At 45.4% G+C, this 18084-nt stretch overlaps 1 protein-coding gene across 1 annotated transcript; it reads left to right on the forward strand.

Moving 5' to 3' along the window:
* The first annotated feature begins 8206 nt into the window (after positions 1-8206).
* Positions 8207-17851, forward strand: LOC136450397 (ABC transporter G family member 38-like). Its single transcript, XM_066450804.1, has 21 exons — positions 8207-8972; positions 9133-9292; positions 9409-9485; positions 9592-9639; positions 10138-10228; positions 10329-10630; positions 11115-11396; positions 11526-11842; positions 11945-12105; positions 12428-12537; positions 12615-12765; positions 12933-13073; positions 13183-13346; positions 14569-14901; positions 15151-15441; positions 15524-15607; positions 15794-15927; positions 16278-16505; positions 16608-16779; positions 16947-17201; positions 17299-17851. Exons 1-21 carry the CDS (start codon positions 8313-8315, stop codon positions 17566-17568), a joined length of 4431 nt encoding a protein of 1476 aa, XP_066306901.1. The 5' UTR covers positions 8207-8312; the 3' UTR covers positions 17569-17851.
* The last annotated feature ends 233 nt before the right edge of the window (positions 17852-18084 follow it).

Below are 18084 nucleotides of genomic sequence, written 5' to 3' on the forward strand. Positions count from 1 at the left end.
GCACAAGTAGGACTAAACCATCACCCTCCTATCCTAGGTGTCTAGGTCCCCATCTAAACTGGGACTCCAAGCCCCCGCCCCTGAGTCCCAGACTCAGTGCGGTGCAAGGACCTCCTCCACCAAAATAAAACCCTGACAGTTGGTTCAGAAAGAGCCGGATCCACGACAAAAGAGCAACAAGCCTTCCAAGCGCTCATACACAAGTATGTGCTCGGGATAATAAATCTGTGACTTGCCTAGCGTCTTATGCAATGGCCGGTCCTTAACCGACACAGACAGGAAAAACAGTGTAACAAGGCTATGTCCCGCGTCTGCGGCGGCAGAACCTCTTACACCCACCAATACCCAAACCATATCCCTGTCCGGTCACCATTTTTCCTTTCTAGCATTTATATTTTCCAAGTGATAGTAATATAGTAATATATTTCCTATCTCTCGTGAGTAACAGTCGTCACTCGACTTCTACCGAAGTCCTATAGCATAGCAATCTGCACGATCCTGTCATACTAGTAAGACTCATAGGATAAAGATATGTATATGTAAGTGGGTTTTATTCAACTCCTTAAAACTTAATGCATAATTATAATTTAAACTGCAGAAAAGTAGGGGTTATGCATCGGGGCTTGCCTAGGTAAAATATAACCAAAAGTTAGTATTTGCAACTTTAGATCATCCGCCGTCATCTAAATAGAAAGCCCATTGCATCATCTTCTGGAGAGAATACCATTACACCATCTTCGGATTCCCAATCATACTTCAATTGATCCGTTGATCCATCATCGTACCTATATGATATGCATTGATGTAAATGCATAGATATAAATAATCAATGATAGCCAAATGCTAAAAAATATTATCACGCCTCACAAGCTAACGAGATAGCTCTAACGCTGCTCTACGTACACATGTTGTCAAATAAGGCGTTATTTCCTAACAATTGTTTTAGTTATACAAACCAATGTTGTTTCTTTATTGCATTCTATCGATTTAATCCTTGTTCGAAATAGGGCATTATTATCTATCTAGCAAACTTTTTTTCAGAGCTACAAAAATTATAGTGAGTACCTAATATTGTTAGGAGCCTACTGTAAAAATTTTAGATCCAACACAATTGCCAATTTACCATAGAAATTCCTACAAGTTCTCCTTTTAACAATATTAAGCATTTTAAAATAATTAGAGCAACCCTAAAAACATACCGAGTCTATGTGAACAAAATACACTACTAGGTAGATCATTATTTTAGGAACTCAACAAAACTGGTTTCACAATTTTTGGATTTCTCTACTATTTTATATTGATGTTACAAGTTAAACTAGAAACCTATTTAGAAAAGCACTTAGAATTGGAAATGGCCGGCGGCAACACCCTTTCGGCCCAGCAGCTCCCACGGCCCGTAGACGCATAGCGCGCGCGGCCTAGCCAGGCGGCACGAGACCGGCCCAAACGAGCGGGCACGGCCCAAGTGGCGCGAACAGCCTAGGCGCGGCGCGAAGCAGGCCATGACCGCAGAGGCGCAGGGCGAGCAGCCCAACAGGCCAGCCCACGCGGCGTGGCCTAGTCTCAGCGTGTGTTTTTATAGAAAAGGCCCTTGGTTTTAAACTAATCAACCTATGATCTAGCTCACTATTCAAATGAGTCATGTATTTCGCAATATGGACCCTGTATAAAACTTCTTGTTGGATTCTCACCCATTCCTTCAACCTCAAAAAACAGAGGGTAGACGGGGAACACCGCCTGTAACGTCCTGCCTCTCCGAGGCCGGGCCCGCTTACATCTGACAGCTTCTCTAGGATATAGATTGCCCTCACAGACCAACACAGGTCTTTTCTGCGCACTTTGTCCACACTCGTGTGCACCCAGAAAGAACTTCCCGATCGGTCACCCATCGCTCCAGGTGAAGCACGCTTAACCTCAGAGTTATTTATAGATGGGCTTCCGGAAAAGAAGTTGTAACTTATTGGTATGAGTATCCTATTAATCCTATTAAGCCCTGGGCCGGGATGTTACATCCTCACCCCCTTAAGAGATCGATGTCTTCGTCGACCAATCCCAAGCCAGGAGCGTCCTCTCTTGGCCACGTCCATGTGTCCAGAGCCAGCGCATATGCCATGTTGTGTGACCACGAGGGATCCACACCAGCCATGCGCACCATGCCTGCGCAACTGCGACACACGCGCCCGTGAAACCGTGAGAGTCGGCTCTGATACCATTCTATAACATCCCGCCTCTCTGAGGCCGGGCCCGCTTACATCTGATAGCTTCTCTAGGATATAGATTGCCCTCACAGACTAACACAGGTCTTTTCTACGCACTTTGTCCTCACTCGTGTGCACCCGGGAAGAACTTCCCGGTCGATCACCCATCGCTCCAGGCCAAGCACGCTTAACCTCAGAGTTATTTGCAGATGGGCTTCCGGAAAAGAAGTTGCAACTTATTGGTATGAGTATCCTATTAATCATATTAAGCCCTGGGCCAGGATGTTACACCGCCCGACGGCGGAAACGGCGTGGTAGGGCCGGGGAAGGCACGGCGGCTGCGGACCTCCCGCCGGTGAGATGCACGGAGAGCCCACGCGACCACGCCTGGCCGCGACAAGACCCGAGCCAGCCCTAGACAGCCTGCCCGCGAGAGCCGAGGAGGTGGGCATGCCGACAGCGGTAGCGCCGGCCAGGCGAGGACGGTAGGACGACGCGTGGGGCTACGGTGGCTCCAGGACGGGCATGGTTGGTGGCGGCGTGGCATGGCGACGGTTGGCTCGTGCGACTACGATGATGGCCGAGCACGGAGATCAAACAGCGCGGACGATGACGGAGGAGGCGCTAGGGAGGAGCAGCGTGCTAGATTGAGCCTAGAGGCGGTGGCCGAGCTCGATGCGGACGGACAGTAGCGCGACGCGACGATGGACAGCCATGGCGCACCGAGGGAACAGGAGGAGTCGCAGCGAAGCCCGGGCGCACTGCGCGTGTAGAGGCATCGAGGCCGCGATGGCTGACGAGGCGGCTTGGCGCGCGGAGCTGAGACGGCGGGGTAGCGTAGCCGAACCACAGCTCTAGCGTGGGACCATGGGGTCACGCGGGCGCGCAAGGTGAATCGGGCGGCGACGACGGGAGCTGTGGCGTAGAAGCTGGGGAGGGAGAAAACGGCGCTGCTGGCACGAGCAGCGGGGACGCGGTGGCTCGGGAGGAGCAGCGCAGCAGCGGGGGAGCTGTAGGTCTAGTGCGGCAGAGGGGCGCGGCGACTGCGGCCTCTAGAGGTGTAAGCAAGCAGCGAGAGAGAGCGAGGAGGATGAGCAGAGCTGGGACGGCTCCCCTCGGCAGCAGAGAAGAAAAAGGAAGGGGCGACAGGACTGACTCGGATTGATCTACGATGTGACTGCTGCGGTCTAGAGCGGGGAAGGGATGGATGGCACGGCAATGGGGCACGCCAGCGCGCACATAGGGACATGAGAAGACACAGCGTGGGCAGAGAGCAGAACCACGTGCTCATTTTCAGACGCCCCTGCGTTGATGGATTTGTCCAGGATGCGGATGGATGAAAAGATTTTTGCACTGCCGCGTCACGACAGAAAACGAGACGGCGCATAGTAGACAAGTCAAGCAAGGTCAGAAAGTAGAGCGCACGCCAAGAGGCACAGGGTGAAACGACGGAACTGACAGGGAGGAAGGAAAAACAAGCAAAGCAGTACACGACAGCAGCAGCTCGGCCAACACATCTATCAACACGCGCGTCGTACCAGCGAGGTAGGTGAGGCGAGTGGCCAGCGGCACTCTCGTTATTATTTCAGCGCTCAAATATTCATTTAACAAGCCGACTATTATATTTTCAAACACGGCTAAAGCACTAAAATTTGTTACTCGATATTTTAAATGCAACCAAAATCATGCTCCGAATTTTACTTAAGTACTATATACCGGTCATATCGTATTCTTGTTTATAAAAATTGTTTTTCATGCTTAATCTAATAAAACAAATTGTTCGCTGTCTATTGGTCAGAATTGGCGTTCGACATTTCTAAATATTTTTATTCACCGAGTAATTGACTTGGGGCGTCCATAAAACTAAGTCACCTCGGATTCACTTGTCGCATCCAGTACATTTTAAATAAAAAATTCTGAGAACTCATTTCGAAATTTTTTTTACTTAGGATTAAATCATGGTGCTAAACGAGCTCGTAACACCAGAGGTATTACAGCATGTACGGGCAACTTTTAAAAAAAATATATCTACTACCACCAGACGAACCTGAGAGGTGAACTTATGGTAACATGAGTGTAGATCTAATCACGAGCCATTCGATTCAATCAACCCGATCCGACCTGTCTGAAAAAAATCTAACCTGACCCAGGTTGGGCTTAGGTCATGATTTTTGACTCATAAACCGAGTCAGAAAAACTCGATAACTACCCAGACCTGACTTGACCTACCCAAAAAAAAATTGATTCGACCCGCCATTGCGTCTGGTTGCATCCGGGTCATGATTTTCGACCCATGACCCAACCTACAAAATAGAAAAACTTGATAACTAGCCTGATTTGACGCACTACCAGTGACACAAAATATTTGGCTTCGGGTTATGAGTCACTGGTAGCGGCGGTGTGGACAGATCTACAACAGCATCATCACAAAAACAAGGGCTTCGCTAGCGGCTGGCCCGGCAGCCGCGCGCACGGCAACCGTGAAGGGCCGATCCCGTTCCTGGTTGCGGACGAGAGTTCACACCAATGTGCGAATGCCGTGCCTGTGTCTGGGCCGAAAATGGGAAGGATTTTCCTTTATTCCACTGCACTTGCAACAATACGCTTGGGCCCAGGCCTCACTCAGGGGCCATATACACTGCCTTCTGTGCTTTTCTTGTGTTGGATTCTGTTCAGTTAGCGTATGAAGATCATGCTATACGATTTTTTATTATTAAAGCGGGGATAGCTCAGGTGGGAGAGCGCCATCGATCCACGTTCACCGCATTTTGTTTCAGTATTTTCAATTTTGCTATTTGGAAATGAAAAATGTTTTCTGTCGCTGAACAATTTCAGATTCTTATTTTCATTTTCCTATTTGGAAATGCAAAATGTTTTCTGTTGCTGAACAATTTCAGATTCTTCGTTTTATTTTTTAGTATTTTTAATTTTGCTATTTGGAAGTCTAAGAGCCTGCTTGGTCCACTTCCAAAATTTATCGAGCCAAGGATTTGGCAAGCCATGATTTTAGCTAGCATTTGGTTGGCTACCAAAACTTGCCAACTTCTTACATTTGGCTTGCCAAATTTTTGGCAACTTTTTTGTCCAACTTTTGGCTGCCAAATCTTTGGCATGGAAAATTTTGGTCAAGAACCAAGCAGGTCCTAAGTGTATAATAAAAGCTATGTATATTGAAAAGACAAAATGCCTTATAATTTAAAATAGAGGAAGTACTTTACTTCAATTTTAACTTTGTACCTTAATGCCTTTCTTGTGTTAGATTCAGTTTAGTTTATTTACGGACATAGGGAGAGGCACTGTCATCTTTTGAAATAGCATTTCCCCCCTATTTACACGAATGAAATATCCATTGTAAACTTATCCTCCCCAGCCATGAGCTCAATCACTACCATGTTTACTCTGCCCTCTAGGCTCGCCCACACCCACTGAATCCTTGGCGGGTAGCTCACACAAGGTAAAGCTTGGTGACGTAAAGGAGGCGCTTCAGGGGCAACGACAGCACACACCGGCATTCAGGTGAGGTCGAGCTAGGCAAGCACGTTCGCATCGCCAGAGCATGCGTGACAAACCCTTCCTCACGGTGGGGCGGCTAGATGAGAGCACGCTCAGGCACGGATCTAAAATGAAAGTTCAGGAAAGGCTAAAGTCGTCATCTTTAACCTCTAGCTTCTTCTTCTTAGAGTAGCCATGATTTTTTTTTGAAGGGGCTCCATGAGATCAGCGATAGTACGGGTGGTCCCTTGAGGCTTTTACCAATTTGGTTACTCATGCTCGACACTTTGGCCTAGATCTGTTAATGGGCCACCTAACATGATATGTTCACAAAAAACAACCCGACCTGACTCGCCAGTGTGGTCTAGGCCATAATTTGCGAACCATGAGCCGATCCAATTAAAAAAAACGACCCAAAGTGAGAAAACCTGATAAATAGTCAAACCCAACACAATCAGTGTGTCAAGTCATGCTCGGACCAAAGATTTTGACCCAATTTTTTTCGGTTCGATCCAAACTTTACCTAACCTGGTGTTTGATCAGCTTTTTTTTTGAGAAAGGTGTTTGATCAGCTTTCACCACAAAAATAAATCACAGCTGTGAACTGTGATGCAAATGCGAACGACCTTTTCTCCATTCAAAATGCTGAAGCCATCTCCCATCTGACGACTGGGGTTATTGTGTCACAGCTCGCAACCACCACTCAACCTGCATCGTCCTCCAGTCACCATCAGGCGAGGGCGAGGAATATCACTTCATGCTGCTCAATCCGATGCCCTTTTGTCGCTTAATCAGTTGTGCGCAGAGATAACCAAATGATGACCTATATCTAAACCATTGAATAATCCGTCGGAGACGATGCTCCAATAATAGGCCTGTAGCCTGGCCCTTTTTATTCCTGATACAAACGACAAGCTTGATTGGAAAATTCGATGCGTGATGCCTCAGATGGCCATTTGGCTTTCCTGCGCTTGTCTGTTCCCATGATCCCACCGAAGAATCTCAGGCTGCCAGAACCGGAATTTGGAGCTCTGACTTCGTAGTTCGTTGGGATAGGGTTCCTGCACTGCCGTACTCCTCTCTTTCAAAAAGGCGATGCTTAGCTCTTTCTAGGCGCTAGGCAACACTGAGCCCTCTTATAATTCGTTTTTTTTTTCAATTTATTTTTTCAGTCGGAACAATATTTTTCTCTCACAGTAAATCAGCCAGAACAATATTTCGGTTTATTTTTTCAGCGAATCGAACGGGGCCTAATACTGCACCACATCTCTTGTCTTATTGTCTAGCTCATACTTTCCGTTTCTGAACTATACTAGTTTACTTTAGTTTTAATGTTTTATTCCAAATCAAGTTTCTCTAGTTTGGACTATGTTTTTAGAAAGATAGATTAACATCTACAAGCCCAAATAGATGTACGACATATCCAGGGCGGCGGAGACAGCCCTGTTGATTGCTGTCACGTAACAACAATGATTATTCCTGTGATTTCAATTGCAAATTGATGCTCACATGTGAAGTTAAGCCATGGTGTAGCAGAGATGACAACAATGGTTTCTCAAATAAAAAAAGAAAGAGGTGATATCAATGGAACCTCCATCTAGATCCGCCCCTAGACATGCTTTTGTCGACGTGCATACGATACATTTCGATCGTCGAATGCTATGCATTGTGTCTACGACGTTTACTGGATCTCGCCTTGGCAGTTGGTGTAACAGTCCTGCGCCTCCTGCTTTGGGGGTGTCAGTCTGCTGCTTCCCTGAGCAGTTCCCGCGCTCACGCTCACGCCTGTGCTTGTTGCTGCCCGATGAGTTCAATTTGGGCGTTAGGCTATCTCCAACAACATCACCTAAAAATACAAAACTTATTCGTACTATGGATAGCGCTATAGGCAAAAGGTTCAATACATATTCGGTATCTTCTCCAACAACCAGACCCAAAAGAGAATCCTTTCTGCAAATGAGTTTCCAGGAGAGAGGATATCCATATTTGGGTTGTGTCTCTCAGGTAACCCAAAATAGGTCTTCTGTATATGTACTCTGTTGGAGGCTAATTTTGAATCTCTCACTACCTATTTTAAGTTTGAGTCTCCTTATTAGAGACAGTGTTACATCTGATCTCCTTGCCAATATATACGACATAGCTTTCTTCCTTACGAGAGCGCGTTATGGCCGAGCCTTGGGACGTCAGTCGTTGCGCCTAGCCGGTACACACACCTCGAGCGGCCGGGACGTTGATGGATCGGAGTATTGTACTTGCGTGCTGTGTCTGCCGTGGAGCACTTGCGTTTCGGCACCAACGACGCCAGCACTGAGCTAAGTCTCCTAAAGCTGGCAAGTAGCCCATCAACATCACCGAAGCTTACAATGCCTCCGATCCGGCCGCTCGAACCGGCCGGCATTCTTGTAAGCACGAGTCTTGTCCCGTCACACGCTCGCGTACGTATAAATGCATGGCACCATATAATATCCCCAACACACACCTCACTGGCTCGCTGGAACGAACCAGCAAGTAGACTAGCGCACTCGCGACGCGCCTGATCGATCAACTCGAGCAACCTGCCAACCGAGGCGCGCGCCGCGGCGGGCGTATGTGCATGCACGGTTCGTCGCTACCAGTACAAGCATGGAGATGCTGAGCCGAGGCCTGCACGGCATGGCGAGCCCCGACGCCACCCCCTACTTCTCGGGCGCGTCCTCGCGGCGCCGCAGCGGCGCCGACGAGGTGGACGACGAGGAGGCGCTGCAGTGGGCCGCCATGGAGCGGCTGCCGTCCTTCGAGCGCCTGCGCACGGGGCTCATGCTGGCGGCGGCGGACGCCTCCCCCGACGGCGGCACCGGCAGCGGCCGGAGGCGGCGGTTCGCGCACGAGGAGGTGGACGTGCGCGCGATGGGGCTGGCGCAGCGCCAGGCCTTCGTGGACCGCGTGTTCCGCGTCGCCGAGGAGGACAACGAGCGCTTCCTCAAGAAGCTCCGCGCGCGGATCGACCGCGCGGGCATCCAGATCCCCACGGCGGAGGTGAGGTTCCGGGACCTCAACGTGGAGGCGGAGTGCCACGTCGGCACCCGCGCGCTGCCCACGCTGGCCAACGTCTCGCTGGACGTGGCCGAGGGGCTGCTGGGACGCGTCGGGGTCAAGCTCGGCAAGAGGAGGACGCTCCACATCCTCAAGGGCGTCTCCGGCGTCGTCAGGCCGTCCAGGATGACGCTCCTGCTTGGCCCACCGTCTTCCGGCAAGACGACGCTCCTGCTGGCCCTGGCCGGCAAACTGGACCCCACTCTTGAGGTGGGGAACGAACGAAGTTTTCTCGATCGTTCGATCCTTAATTTTGTACATGCATGTTGGCAACAAAACCGACCGATCGATCGAGAGCACAGATTGGTCTCGACGAATCCATGCATATCCATCGTTCGGCTGTGGGCTTACGTCCTGACGGCGCGTGCAGGTCAGCGGGGAGGTGACCTACAACGGGTACGGGCTGGACGAGTTCGTGCCGCAGAAGACGGCGGCGTACATCAGCCAGAACGACGTCCACGACGGCGAGATGACCGTCAAGGAGGTCCTCGACTTCTCCGCGAGGTGCCAGGGTGTGGGCCAGAGATACGGTGAGCGGCGATCGAGCTTGTCTCGGCTTTCTTTTCTTCTGATACTGAAGAAGATTAGAGAAATATTAACACTAAAGTTAAGTTACATAAATAAATAATCTTCTTGACGCGCGCAGAGCTGCTCAAGGAACTGGCGAAAAAGGAGAGGCAGCAGGGGATATATCCCGACCCGGAAGTCGACCTCTTCATGAAGGTGTGCACGCCTTCACTCCCGTACTCCGTCTTGGTATAGATGGAGTACGCTTCGACTTTGTGTTGCACACACAGTTCTTTATTCCTTTTACGATGACAATTTGTAGGCAACTTCAGTTCATGGAGCCACTCTGCAGACGGATTACATTCTCAGGGTAAAGCCCCAAAACCAAACCTGTATAGCTTCATTTCTTTCTTTCTTTTTCGTGTGGTCATCAGATGGAAAAATTGTTCCCTAGTTAGCGAGGAACCAAATAGCCAATTGTTTTGAAAAAAAGGAAGTATTTTATTTGGCTACAAAAACAATTTCAAAGGAAATTGGAAAAGGAAAAAAGAAAAAAAATAAGGGGGAACCAAGCCGGCCCGAATGTTTTTTGGGCCCGCATACTTGGGCCTTGCAAGAGCCCTTTGTTCGTCCCGAAAGCGAAAAGCCCTCCGTTTCGCCAAGCCCCTTCCACGGCAACAGCTTCGACACCTCCTTGTCCGACGAGCGTCGACTGGGCGGCGAGTAGGCTAGGAAGGCGAGGTGTTCGCTTGCTTGCCACACCGACAGGACGGGGGCACACATCGCATTCCTGGCTTCTCTAGCAAAAATCGGACCAATTTGGCGATGTCCGCGGTTGTGATGCCATTGCCGCCGCTGGTGCGTGCAGATCCTCGGGCTGGACATGTGCGCGGATATCCTCGTCGGCAACGAGCTAATGCGCGGCATCTCCGGCGGCCAGAAGAAGCGCCTCACCACAGGTACCCCGCGCGCCCTCTCCTTCATCCGCCTCAAATCCGTCCGCGCGTCTGCTCGCGTTGCCTCCGTTCCGTTGCTACAACCGCGCGTGTTTGGTTTCAGGGGAGATGCTGGTCGGCCCGACCAAGGTGCTGTTCATGGACGAGATCTCCACGGGCCTTGACAGCTCCACCACCTTCCAGATTGTCAAGTGCATCCAGCAGATCGTCCACATGGGCGAGGCCACCGTCCTGACCTCGCTGCTCCAGCCCACGCCGGAGGTCTTCGAGCTGTTCGACGACGTCATGCTGCTGTCCGAGGGGCAGATCGTCTACCAGGGGCCCCGGGAGTACGTGCTTGAGTTCTTCGAGAGGTGTGGCTTCCGGTGCCCGCAGAGGAAAGGTGTCCCTGATTTCCTTCAGGAGGTTTGTTACTTCGTGGCAGAAAACTTCCTAGTACATATTTTTCCAACATTATTTCGCAGACATGACATGCTTTTGTAATGAAGTTAACAGAACTATATAAATCAACATCTAGAGGGCTTCTTTATTTGAAAATTTGCTATGCCTCATGTGTTGTTTACTAATAGCCAGTAGGTTTAGCACATTTAGCCTACTTTCTAGAGTTACTAGAAAGACCAACTTCTTATAGTTTGTAAAGCTTCTTCATACATCTAGTTTCCTTCTTGGTGAACCAACGTCTGTTAAAAAAGTATGCTGTTTCAGAAAGTGTGTAGTGAAACTTCTATAATATGAAGATGGACCACCATGTCACTAATAGGAAAGAAATATTGGATTGGTCACGTGAGATTGTACCATTAGGTTTATCAGGAAAACTTAATGGTTTTTTTTTCATTCTTTCAACTGGCACATTCAAGTACAGAATAAATAGCATATTGCTTTTGATCAGGTTACATCAAAGAAAGATCAGGAACAGTACTGGATACAGAATGAAAAACCATATCACTATGTATCAGTAACTGAACTTGTTGCAAAGTTCAAGAAATTTCATATGGGGAAGAACCTCAGAAAACAACTTTCGGTTCCTTTCCACAAGAGAAAAATACACAAATCTGCTTTGGTCTTCTCTGAAAAGTCTGTCTCTACTTTGGAGCTTCTCAAGGCCTCATGGTCCAAGGAATGGCTTCTCATGAAGAGGAATTCATTTGTGTACGTCTTTAAAACAGTTCAGGTACCTAAAAGGCCAGTCCCTATTCTAAACTGTCTCCCTTTGATGTGAACTTAACATCTTTGTCTTCCTATGGTAGAGTACTTAACAAGGATATAGTTCTTTGTCTGATCATATTCCTTTCTTTTGAAGGGAACTTTTGTTGCACTAGTAGCCTCAACGGTGTTCTTGCGAACACACATGCATACAAGTACTGAGGAAGACGGGCAAATCTATATAGGAGCACTTCTTTATGTCATGATAGTTAACATGTTCAATGGTTTTGCTGAGTCATCTATTATTTTGGCAAGACTCCCTGTAGTCTACAAACATAGGGATTTTTTGTTCTATAAACCATGGACTCTTGTACTTCCGAATGTTCTAGTGAGAGTTCCTGCCTCCATATTCGAGTCAATAGTTTGGGTAGCTATAACTTACTACAGCATTGGCTTTGCCCCTGAAGCTAGCAGGTGCGCCATTATTATAACTTTCTCCAGTAAATAAAATTGTATATACATTGAAATTTTACATTTCCTCCCTGAACAAATCAGCAACAATTCATCTTTCCACAGGTTCTTCAAACATTTAGTTCTCGTCTTCTTTATCCAGCAGATGGCTGCAGGACTCTTCAGATTTGTCTCTGGCTTATGCAGAACAGTTATCATAACTAACTCAGCAGGGTCACTTGCAGTCCTTTTCATGTTTACACTAGGAGGATTCATCCTACCAAAAGGTAATCATCCATGATCCCCATTCTCCTTTACTATGTAGCTGGACATAGTTTGGGTGCTTTCCTCAGTTTCATGGTAGTATGATTTGATAAATATTGTTATTCCCAGATATAAAGGGTTTGAAACTCACAGTTGAGTGCTAAAAAACCTCAGAATAAACAATGGGAACTGAGAGGTCTCAAAATCAGCAAATCATTTGTTGTTTTATGAAAGAGCTCACACAAAGAAACATGATTTGTTGATTAATAATCTTTTTATACTGACACTTCTGTGTTGAATCTTACTGTGGAAGTGACATCACTTAACTGTTGTTCATTGTTGTAGATGCAATTTCAAAATGGTTGATATGGGGCTATTATTGTTCACCTCTTACTTATGCATACACTGCTCTTGCCTCTAATGAAATGCACTCTCCAAGGTGGATGGACAAATTTGTAAGTTAACTCGTGATCATGCTATTGTTGTGTTCTCATACAAAGTTGTTTCTGACTTACTTCTTTTGAATCAATAGGCACCTGATGGTAGGAGATTGGGAGTGGCAGTTTTAGAAAACTCAAGTATCCCCACCAACAAGGAATGGTACTGGATTGCTATGGGTGCACTTTTAGGTTTCACTGTTCTATTCAATGTGTTATTCACACTGTCACTTATGTACCTAAATCGTAAGTATCTACTCTACACATTAATAATATGTTACATGCAGTCTGCTCCTTTATTTTCTTAATTCGTATTGTTCTTGTCTATGCTAAACTAATGCTTTCATTGAGTCAACACTTGGTCCTTTGATATTGGTATCTTACTAGACCAATTATTCTGCTCCTTGAATTAGCTGTTGGAAAACCACAGGCAATTCTGCCTGAAGAAACTGATACAAGTCTAGAGAACACTGATGAAGGAAAGATGTCAGATATAACACAGAGAACAAAAATCCCGACACCAGAACCGTTATCCTCAAATTCTATGATCACATGTAAGATTGTTTCCATCTGTTTCGCTTTCATTCTTCCTTTATGTTTGAAAAAAGGGGTAGGCTACTTTACCTTTAATTCACATTCTACTAATGTTTTAAATTGTTTTAGTGGATAAGGTACTTGAACAGTTACGTGGTCAGTCCCCGAATACTTCTGATAGGTCACACATGAATGCTTCTACCAGAATTCATCCAAGAAGAGGGATGATTCTTCCATTCGAACCCCTCTCCATGTCCTTCAGCGAGATAAATTACTATGTTGACATGCCTGCAGTATGTTGCCTGTCCATCTATTGCTTTTTTTCCACCACTGCATTTCCATGTCATTTTCCATTATTATATCAATGACCATTAGCCTTCCATTATAATTATCTACTCTCTCCAATTGCAAATGGAACTTGTTTTAGGATGTGTTGGTCAAGCTTTTAAATTTTAACCATCACTATATATATAAACGGTTTGTAGATTGAGAATATTTGAAATAACTAATTTCAACATTGAAAAGATGCTCACAACCTTTTAACTATTATTTTGGAATAACATAACTTCGTATACTCTCCTGTGTGTTCAACAACAACAACAACAACAAAGCCTTTAAGTCCCAAACAAGTTGGGGTAGGCTAGAGTTGAAACCCAACAGAAGCAATCAAGGTTCAGGCACGTGAATAGCTATCTTCCAAGCACTCCTATCTAAGGCTAAGTCTTTGGGTATATTCCATCCTTTCAAGTCTCCTTTTATTGCCTCTACCCAAGTCAACTTCGGTCTTCCTCTGCCTCTCTTCACGTTACTATCCTGACTTAGGATTCCACTACGCACCGGTGCATCTGGAGGTCTCCGTTGCACATGTCCAAACCATCTCAATCGGTGTTGGACAAGCTTTTCTTCAATTGGCGCTACCCCTAATCTCTCACGTATATCATCGTTCCGAACTCGATCCCTTCTTGTATGACCGCAAATCCAACGCAACATACGCATTTCCGCGACACTTAGCTGTTGAATATGTCGTCTTTTCGTAGGCCAACATTCTGCACCATACAACATAGCAGGTTTAATCGCCGTCCTATAAAACTCTCCTGTGTGTTCGAGAAAGGAAAAAAAAATAACTTCATATAAATCACTATCCATTAGTCAAAGTGTCATATCGGAAACTAAGTCAATGTCCTGAATGACTTGCATCTGCAATAATAAGGGCCTGTGAGGTAATTTAAGTAGACCACGATATATCTGGAAAACTAGATCGGAGTATGAATTTCTTCATTATGTTATTTTTGAATAATGCCATTTTTGTGTTGGTGGCTTTTAAGTTTTACCAGCTAATGCATGAATCTAAGCATTAGGTTTGTCAAAATTTCAGATTGGGACTATTGAGTTAATAGATTTCTAGAAAAGCTCTTGATTATGCTGATGCATATCTTGCAAACATGGCATGTTATTTTATGAGTTATTTGGGCATTGTGGTGGTTATATCTTATTTGCAGTTTGTTAATATGTCAGGAGATGAAAAGTCAAGGAGTAACCGCAGATAAGCTTCAGCTGCTGTCAGGGATATCTGGGGCTTTTCGACCTGGTGTCCTCACTGCTCTTATGGGTGTGAGCGGGTCTGGAAAGACTACTCTCATGGACGTTTTATCTGGAAGGAAGACTGCTGGATATATTGAAGGAGAAATTCATATATCTGGTTACCCTAAGAACCAAGAAACATTCGCAAGAATATCAGGTTACTGTGAACAAAATGACATCCACTCTCCACAGATCACTATAAGGGAGTCCCTGCTCTTTTCTGCTTTCCTGCGTCTTCCTAAGGAAGTCACCGACCAAGAAAAGAAGGTGCTTTCTTGTTCTACTCACAGTATGAACTAACAACTGATGCCTGTAGATAGTGAGGCGTGATAATTCCCTGCAGTGTTTGCTGGGGTACACGTGTAGTTATTTTGAGGTGAATTAAGTCCACTAAAGTTGGTTTACATCTGCTTATAGATAGTGAGGCGTGATAACTCCCTGCAGTGTTTGCTGGGGTACACGTGTAGTTATTTTGAGGTGAATTAAGTCCATTAAAGTTGGTTTACATCTGTTTAGATATTCGTGGATGAAGTTATGGAATTGGTTGAGCTTAGCGGCCTCAAGGATGCTATTGTTGGTCTCCCTGGTGTGAACGGGCTCTCAACAGAACAAAGAAAGCGATTAACGGTTGCTGTAGAGCTTGTGGCAAACCCCTCGATCATCTTTATGGATGAACCAACTTCAGGTCTTGATGCAAGGGCTGCTGCAGTTGTTATGAGAACTGTTCGGAACACCGTCAATACTGGAAGAACTGTTGTCTGCACTATCCATCAACCAAGTATTGACATTTTTGAAGCTTTTGATGAGGTAATGCATTTGCATCTTGCAGTAATGTTATTGTCATATACACATATAGCAGTGCTTCAATCTTTGTGTTCTCATCCTGCAGCTGCTTTTAATGAAAAGAGGAGGCCAGATCATATACTCTGGGCCACTGGGTAGGAACTCACATAAAGTTGTTGAATACTTTGAGGTATGTGATATTTAAGCTACTTCCAATTATCACATAGCTTTTAGCTTTCTGTCATCTTGTGTTACCTTCAACAGATTCTGCAGTAATAAGGATACATTTGATCCTTCTCTATTTGAAATTCTTTCTTCTAAAATCTATATATCATGGTGTATTCTTTTAAATATGTTTATCCTTTTATCAAACCAGGAAGTTCCTGGAATCCCAAAGATCAAAGAGGGGTGCAACCCTGCTACATGGATGTTGGATGTAACCTCAGCTTCTACAGAGGTTCAGTTGAAGATTGATTTTGCAGAACATTACAAGTCATCAATTATGCATCAGTAAGTGCAGCAGGACCCTTTTTTCTTGGTGACAATGTATTTAGGCCTGCTTTTAAATTTTGAAAAAAAAGAATACGTAAGAGAAACTAAGGACCAGGACTTGAACCCATGGCTTCAAACCACCACAACCTTGTCTGCTGCCCCTGCTGCTTTGCGAAGGAGCAAGCATCCACTGTAGTGCTGGCAGTACTGCACCATCAACATGTGATCCGTACAGATTTCTGTTGATACACCACCCGCCTTGAAATATACTACAATTCATGCTTGAATAAACCTACCTCTTCCTTCTTTTTAAAGCAACCAGATCTTTTGGGTAATGTCTACTTTGTTGTATGACTGGCTATTTTCAGGCGGAACAAAGCATTAGTCAAAGAGTTGAGTAAGCCGTCTCCTGGTTCCAGTGACCTCTACTTCCCCACTCAATACTCGCAGAGCACCTTTGATCAGTTCAAATTCTGCCTCTGGAAGCAATGGTTGACTTACTGGAGAAGCCCTGATTACAACCTTGTCAGAATGGTCTTTGCATTATTTACTGCCTTAATGTTGGGGATTATATTTTGGAGGGTTGGCAGTAAGATGTATGTTCTTACCATGCTAAGTTGTTAACTATGGCTTTGCAGTCATTTATTTTATTGTGAATATATATTGCAGGATCCTTAACTATTTGTTATTTGGTGCAGGAAGAGTTCAGCAGATCTTTTGATCATCGTCGGATCAATGTATTTTGCTGTCGCATTTGTTGGCTTTGACAATTGTATAACTGCTCAGCCTGTTATTTCTGTGGAAAGGACGGTCTTTTACAGGGAGCGTGCAGCTGGAATGTACTCAGCTATACCCTATGCTTTCTCACAGGTCAGTATGAACTAGCAATTCAACTGAACTGAAAAAAATACATTGCAAGGTTATGCCAAGTATGATGTACATATTTAATATGTGGCATAAGGCAGAAACAAAATAATTTGAATTGATGTTCTATCTGATAGCATTTGAAACAGTAATCATTTCTTTTCTCTGTTCAGGTTGTTGTTGAGATACCATATGTGTTCGTCGAGTCTGTCATATATGCTCTTATTGTGTACTCAATGATGTCTTTCCAGTGGACACCAGCAAAGTTCTTCTGGTTCTTCTACATAACATTCCTCACGTTCCTCTATTTCACTTACTATGGTATGATGAGTGTTGCCCTAACACCAAACCCTCAGGTTGCTTCCATATTTGCCGCTGCGTTCTACGGTCTCTTTAATCTCTTCTCAGGGTTCATTGTTCCAAGATCGGTGAGTCACTGTCCTGCTTCTCTAAAGTAACTTCAGCGACTTCAAAGCACTGTGCACTACAATCTCTGTGGATTAACTCAAATCATGTCTTGTTCAGAGAATCCCGGTGTGGTGGATTTGGTACTATTGGATTTGTCCAGTGGCATGGACAGTCTATGGACTGATTGTGTCGCAATATGGTGATGTGGAGGATTTCATCAAGGTGCCTGGGAAATCCGATCAGCAAGTCAAGACTTTCATCAAGGACTACTTCGGCTATGACCCGGACTTCATGGGTGTAGTGGCAGCAGTGTTGGCTGGCTTTACTGCCCTCTTTGCTTTTATGTATGTTTACTGCATAAAGAGATTTAATTTCCAACAGAGATAAAAGTACAGGCCTCAGTTTGTCGTGTGCATTGAGGGTGTATGTTCGATAAAATAAAAGAATATCTAAGGTTTCATTAGAGGGGTACTTGTTAGTTCTAGGTTGCACCCAGCTATGTATCTTGTGGCTGATGCAAGGAACTTATAGAAGGCTGATTTTTTCTGCACCATTTAAATGCTAGATTTGCATATAGCACCGTGATCCATGGATACCAACGATTTCCTTATGGTGTGATCTTTGTCACCAATATATTTGCTCGAATAGCTCAGTCGATATAGCGCAAGACTCTTAACCTTGTGGTCGTGGGAACCCCACGGTGGGCGGATTTTTCATTTTATTATATGTTTTTCTTCTTTTTGATTTTTTTCAGAGAATTGGAAATACTTGCGCCACATAAATGCATAATAATCACACTTATCAGCCTTCTTACTTACCTGTTTGTCCAAATGGATTTATTTAGGCATCATGACTCCTACATAGATTTTTTATTATATGTTTTTCTTCTTTTTGATTTTTTCA

This window comes from Miscanthus floridulus, chromosome 5 (assembly GCF_019320115.1).
Source record: "Miscanthus floridulus cultivar M001 chromosome 5, ASM1932011v1, whole genome shotgun sequence".
NCBI lineage: Eukaryota > Viridiplantae > Streptophyta > Magnoliopsida > Poales > Poaceae > Miscanthus > Miscanthus floridulus.

Bases quoted from the DNA above. Each gene is read 5' to 3' on its own strand.
- LOC136450397 (XM_066450804.1), top strand. From the start codon at position 8,313: ATGGAGATGCTGAGCCGAGGCCTGCACGGCATGGCGAGCCCCGACGCC. The intron at 12,766-12,932 runs GTAAGTATCTAC...TCCTTGAATTAG, and splicing joins GTCACTTATGTACCTAAATC to CTGTTGGAAAACCACAGGCA. The intron at 13,074-13,182 runs GTAAGATTGTTT...AAATTGTTTTAG, and splicing joins CTCAAATTCTATGATCACAT to TGGATAAGGTACTTGAACAG.